Genomic DNA, 6,671 nt, shown 5'->3' on the forward strand with positions numbered 1-6,671 from the left:
ATGACTAAGCATTGTGCCGGCCTCTTCTCGCTTTCACAATAAGAGTCCGCCTCTCCGCGGCAGTGGACCGCCTCTGTTTAAAAGCACTGAGAGTGACATCGGTCTCGAAGGGGGCTTTTATTGAGGAGGGACCTTAAAATGAAGGGAAAACAAGGCCGGTGGGTTTGCTGGCAGGATGCCACAAAACTAATGGTGGATTTGAGGGTTAATGTCTATCCAGTTAAATTCATGCCTTACATATTATTAAATATTTGTGAAGTGTTAAGTTTAGGTTCATCATGACTTTAGATCACTTTATTAAGCAATTTTATTTTATTTTGACATCTATTCGAGAACTTACTAATTACTATGTTTTCAGTGTGATTGTATGAGCCATTGACACATTGTTGGCACTTACTTCGAAAAACATTCTTTTTCAGTTGCAAAATAAGTTTCCACTTCCAAATGTGAAACACACTCTGTGGCTGGTTTGTACGTTTTGGACTGCTGTAAAAAAACAGTGCAAAAAGGTGACTTCTAAACTGAATATTATGTTTTATTTCAAAAGTATGATGTTTATTATTTTTATTTTAAGGCTATAGCACATTTAAACGAAAACCCTGCACTAGACCTTCAAATCCTCAACATTTTAAAAAGGTTTGTTACTTTATTTTACTTTTAGAAAGACTTTTACACTCACTTATCTCCATGGTCTAAGTGAAGTGAGTTACACAAACCTCAGTTTTAAGTTGGTAAAGGCTGTCTAAAGGCAAGATTAATCAGCAAAAATATCTGTAAGCTATCTCAGACAGGGGTAGGTTTTATTAGGTAATGAAGTGGCTAAAACCCATGTTTCCTTGTGTCCATGGCAGCAATGTTTTCAGTGAGCGCAAGCGTCCATGCATGTCTCAGGATGGTTCTCCACAACAATGGCACATTCTGAATAACAATGTGTCATTACCATCTTATTCAACCACACTTCAAAAGCCTGAACTATCAAGTGAACTGTATAATAGCTGAAATGAAACATAATAAATCTACAACTCAAACTACTTCTCACCTGCTCCATCACCAAAACAGTGTCCCAGGTCCCTCAGTGCACAGCAGCTTGTTATATCTTCGTCCTCTGGGCAGAGGTTGGCACATTATTTAGTGTATTCCCTTCTTGCAAAATAAGCAACAACAAAAAAGTTAAGTCAACATTTATTGTACCCTCCATTGTAGATAATAGCCACAAGGTGGCGCCACAGGCCAGTTGTGAAACTGCAGGCCAAAAGACCCACTTTGTCTTCAGCTGAAAAACATATGAAATATGTATTGCAGTTGGTCTTAGGACATGGATACTTCATTACTAGAAAAGTATACACTGCACAGGTCACGTTAGATGTTTTATAATGTGTTAAACATGGTGCAGCACATTTAGCATTTGCACAAACTGTAAACATATCTATGAATTTCTTGTTTAAGTCACAGGGATTTGCATTTGTAATAATGATTTAGAGGTGAAAAGCTTTGCTCTGACAGCAATGGACTTACGTCTTAACTACTCTTTCTGCAGAGCACATGTCACTTATCGGCACTGACACCCAGTCAGGTGAAAATATGTCTTCTCTGTCTTGGCCATGACAAACATCAGGCCAGAGGAAGGAGCTGGCTCATCTTACTGGTGGAATAACAAAAATTTAGTTTTTAGTGTTTAGTGTTATAATAGCTACATTGTGTGGTGCTTGGGTTGTTTCTAAGACACGCACAATTTGTAAAAGAACACTGTACTGTATGTAGGCCAATGCCATTACCAGATGTGAGAGAAGGGGGCTGACTTCCTGTGGTGCTTCTTCAAGGACGCTTCTTCCATTCACGCAAACTTCATATATACACCGATATGCTTTCATGGATGAAAATAAACCAAAAGCCACTTATTTAAGAAAACATTTTTATTTCTTTTATGAAAAGAAAAAGACACTAGCTCTCTCACTGTTAAACAAAAATAGATATAATTTACAATATAGATTATATAAAAAAAATGTTATCAGCAATATCAAACGTCTGCTACATGAATTACAGTACAAAAAGAGCATACCGTCTCATTCATTCATTATGGTTTGAAAAGACTGCACTAAAATAACAGCTGTACAAAAACTGATGTCAAACCCATTTCATAATAGGAAAAGTTGCACACCTCAAACTACAATCAGACATATTCTGTTAACTAGGCAAACAGTGAAGGGGAGTATTAGACTAAAAATGTGCCCTGTGTCTGTGTGGTTTAAGTTTATAGGTATATTGTCCTTAATACTCCTGATGCAGGCCGAGGATAAAGATGATTAACTACATATTTACTGAACCCATTCACCTGATCATTTATCAGACTTATTCTTACAGGCGATTGCAGCTGTTTTGACAGCAGCAAGTGACAATGACAAAAACATTACTCACTTTATTTGATGTCATTTAGTTGTTGTTGTTGAAGTTTTCCTGCAGATGACACACTAACATTTCAGAAATAATCTCTGGGTAACACCTGTCATTTGAGAACAGTGGAGGATTGTAACTTTCTGCCTCCCACGTCAATGCCACATTTTTTTTCCATCATGTTGTTGGTGTAACAGCATTTCGCTATCATTCCTGTTATCTTTTTCTCCCCCTGTCCCCTGCATAACATACACAAACATGTGTGGAGGTGCTGCATAACTTTATCATCACTCATCAACTATACTAAACATCATATTGTCTGTTAAGGCATTTCGATAAGAAACTGCAAAGAAGAAGAGGGAAGATACTCTTTCAGTCATGCCAGTCCTTGTGTTCTACAGAACTGTCCTTCCAGGCTTTATTATCCAAGTCTGCTGCTCAATTTATTGTGATATTTCAGTGCAAATTAGTTAAGGAGTCTCATCACTTGCATTCAATCGTTAAGGTTTGTTTATATTTGAGCAGTATCCATTTCAATCCACAATTAAGTTTCCTTTGGAGTTTGATGATGTGCCTATATTGCTGTAACTGCAGCACATTTGACGTGCCATGGTAAGATCTTTTTCATTGTACTTAATTCCTCCATAACATCTGTTATTACTGCTAATGCTACATAATGTCTTCTGTTTAGTGGGAAACCCATTCACACATTTTTGGTCTCAACCCTTGAGTCTGCGTGATTATGATTTGAAGAGTTTGGGGTAAAGAGCTTTAATTGGAGAGGGTGTGGTGATAACATTCCCAGAGGAAATGGTCGTCTCCAGTCCCCCCTCTAACTTCTGGGAAGCCACCTCAGTCTTACTGAAACTGCATTCCAGGAATGGCATCCCGATCTTCTTCACTTGTCCATCTCTGGTCATCAGACATGGTCGACAGAGCAGCCTCAGAATGGCTCTCCTCATGTCTTTACTGGTCAGGGTGTAGATGATGGGGTTGAGGAGTGAGTTGACCATAGCTACTCCGAGGAAGTAATCAGCCTTGTAGAGCAGGCTGCAGCTGCGGATTGGACAGAAAAAGTCCAGGAGGAGGAGAAGGAAGAGGGGCAGCCAACAGGCGATGAAGACACCCAGCACAATGGTCACTGTCTTGAGGAGGGCGATGTATTTCTGTGACTTCCTTGCTAAGCCTTTCCGGATGCTACCCGACAGTCCCAGCCGCTGACGCTGTGTGTTGATGCGGACAATGCGGAAAACTCTGGCATAAAGCACCACGATGGCCAGGAGCACTGCACTGAACACGGATACGCAGCAGAGGATGTAGCTCTTTGCATAAAGTGGGAGAACTGTTGAACACTGGTCCAGCCTGTGAATGCAGTTCCACCCCAGAATTGGTAGGACCCCTAGAAAGCCTGAGAGGGCCCAACTTGCACCAATCAGTGCCAACATCCGCCCTCGCTTTGCTCCGTGGTATGGCCTCATTGTCACCATAGTAACATGGCGCTCAATTGCGATGGCCAACAAACTGATGATAGATGCAGCCAGAGTGATGAAAACCCCTCCCTCCCTGAGGAACCACAGCAACGGTGTGAGTTTCAAACTATTAGGTCCAGACATGATAATGTTGGCCATGTATGTAATCCCAGCCAGTAGATCAGAAAGAGCCAGGTTACCCAACAGGTAATACATGGGCAGATGGAACTTCTTGTTCCTCCAAATGGCGATGAGAACCACAGCATTCTCTAGGACGATGAGGAGACACACCACCAGAAACGCAATGCCCTCAGGTTTGAGACCCTCACGGTAGCGGTCTTTCTGTAGCTTGCCAGTGTAGTTGTAATGTTCCACAATGACAGAATTGTCATGGTACTCCCAGAAGAACTGTAAGTAGCCAGGAGAGGGGGGAGTAGGGAATGTAGGGAATATGGATGCAGAGGGGGACGTCTCTGTATATGCAGAACTCCAAGCCTCCATGGTTTATGTTGCCTTTCTTCTCTTCAGCCTGTCAGTGGCTATAAAGTCATTTTCACTGACATGCTTTTAACATTTGGGGCTTTGGAGGATTTGTCCCAGAAACAGAAGACGCACAAGGTGCAGTCCTCAGAGAAACACTCGATGTTGTCCCTTCTGCCAAAAGACGGTGCTCTTGGGCTCTACTTGTCCTGGTTAGTGGGTCCAAACCCTGCTGAAACACATAAAAATGCAGTTCTTTAGTGAATATACTTTTTTTTTTTACAGATTTCAAGGCTACAGTAACTTAGTTTACACTGAAACTTTAAAAATCACATTTGTTGAAATTCATGAACCACATTTCCATTTCTTGAGAATCAAAGTGTCAGCTGCTCTTGTGGTCATGAAGGGGGCTTTTGATTTGAATTTTGACACACTGTGTTTGGGCTAAATGCTTCAGTCTGAGTCACATTCACAGATGAGCCAATGAATTGTCATGGTATGAAGCTGAACCTACTGACATGACCTTATGTTGTCTTTTAAAACAATAGAGACTGAGATGATTGAGCAATGATAACTGCTGATTATGTGTGCAGAGCAGAATGTGATGCAAAAAGAAAAGCGAACAAACATTTTGAAGTCAAACAACATTTAGTCGGCATATGGTTGTTCGGGAGAAGAGAACCATTCCAACATATGCACATCATTTGGGCACACATGCAGCTGCTTTCCCCTCCAGCATCATCGTTGTACTTTCACAGTATAGATGAGGTGTGTTTGAAGTGCCCCACACATGCCAATACACTTTAAAGGCTGAAACACTTAAAGCTGCGGTTGAATAATTTTAGCTTTTACGCTGAAAACAATCAAGGGTGATTAGGGTTGCATTCCTGAGCCTCTGTCGTGTGAGGGAATGTTTTCCTCATTTCTCGAGTCATATGTTAACATTTAACAAATGGTCTGGAGATTGTAACCTTTCCAATAAGCACCCAGGAATTTGAAAAATGAATGAAAAACTTGACCACGCTTGGACAAACAGCTGAGAGCTGAGTGTGGAGAAGTATGGATAGAAGATGAACTATTTCAATTTCACCCCACTAGCATTTGGAGATGAGTGATAAGATTTTTTTTAATACTTAACATTTGAAATATCATCATTAACAACAAAAAATTCACAGCATGCACCATTAACAATAATAGTAGGTTAAAATACATAAAATCACCAATGAGATGTACATGGCTTCATAAGTCTAGCATAATCATGACACAAATTTAATTGCACTAAAACATATTTGAAACAAAAAAATCCCATCTATTACATATTACATCAGACATGGAAAATTACAGAGAAATAATATTGTGGTTGTTGCAGCACTGACCTGATTCTGCTCTTCATTTGCTCTTTAGCGAGGGGAATTCAAACACAAGCACCATGCGCCTCACAGTCAAACGGAGAGTGAAGTGAGACCTCAGTTGAAACATGCAACAGCTAGAGGGGGTTGGTCCATTCTCGCTCTCTCCCTCCCTCTCTCTCACACTCTGAAATTTGAGTGACACATATACTAATATAGCAAAGAACATTTCTTCAACTAGCTTGACTTGTTGTCAAACAGGAACAATTGTTGGATTAGGATGTCAGCGATGCCAACCAATTCAATCAGCTACAACATCTGAGATGATGTCAAATTTCAAAGTTCACACATAGTGATCTACAGGCTCAAGTAATCTACAGTCTATGATCTGCAGGTTAACACAAATAATAGGTGATATAAGCTGAATCTAATCATTAAAATGCTTTCTGGTGCACAATAACCTGATGTTTGACCTTGCTAATATGGGGCTCCTTAAAAAGCCCTCAAAATATTATTGTGTCATTTATTTATTTTCATTTATTATTTGGAAGTACTGTCCTTCCATCTAGTAATGTCCTTACTGTATGTTAATATTCAACAGAATGACAATAACACAAATCTTGAATTTGAATAAATCCAGGTATACGTGTGTCCTAAGTAAACTCTTCAACTTTCTGAAGTAAAAATCTTGCTGGAAGAACCAGTTTGCAAGCGAAACGGCTTAGTATCACTTACCCAAACTTTGTGAAAGTGAAATGATATGTGGATGCCTAAGGTTTTGTATTTCTGAACTTCCTGATTTTGTTTACATTTCGATTTGTTGCTCCCACGATTATCCATTTGCAAGCCCTACTTATGCAGGCAGCTGAGGCGGGGAGAGAAGCGATCTGATTCACGAGTCGTAATGGTGGGATTCCAAATTCCCAGCGCCTGTCAGAGAGATTGCAGCATGCAGTGACACGCATCAGCGGCTCACCTGCAC

General features: G+C 40.3%; 1 protein-coding gene across 2 annotated transcripts; it reads right to left on the reverse strand.

Annotated features, from left to right (window-relative positions):
* Window positions 1-2,874: 2,874 nt before the first annotated feature.
* On the reverse strand, window positions 2,875-5,801 carry s1pr5b (sphingosine-1-phosphate receptor 5b). Of its 2 annotated transcripts, none has more exons than XM_044027398.1 (2): window positions 5,717-5,801; window positions 2,875-4,569 (listed from the first exon to the last, which is right to left on the reverse strand). In XM_044027398.1, the coding sequence occupies exon 2, from the start codon at window positions 4,359-4,361 to the stop codon at window positions 3,132-3,134; it is 1,230 nt and encodes a 409-aa protein (XP_043883333.1). In that variant the 5' UTR covers window positions 4,362-4,569; window positions 5,717-5,801; the 3' UTR covers window positions 2,875-3,131. The 2 variants fall into 2 exon arrangements, with proteins under 2 accessions (XP_043883333.1, XP_043883334.1); XM_044027399.1 differs by having other exon boundaries at window positions 2,875-4,572.
* Between the last annotated feature and the right edge of the window lie 870 nt (window positions 5,802-6,671).

The sequence above is a fragment of the Solea senegalensis genome, linkage group LG6, assembly GCF_019176455.1.
Source record: "Solea senegalensis isolate Sse05_10M linkage group LG6, IFAPA_SoseM_1, whole genome shotgun sequence".
Classification (NCBI taxonomy): domain Eukaryota; kingdom Metazoa; phylum Chordata; class Actinopteri; order Pleuronectiformes; family Soleidae; genus Solea; species Solea senegalensis.

Excerpts from the sequence above, each read along its gene's own strand:
- s1pr5b (XM_044027398.1), bottom strand. The coding sequence starts at position 4,361 with ATGGAGGCTTGGAGTTCTGCATATACAGAGACGTCCCCCTCTGCATCC.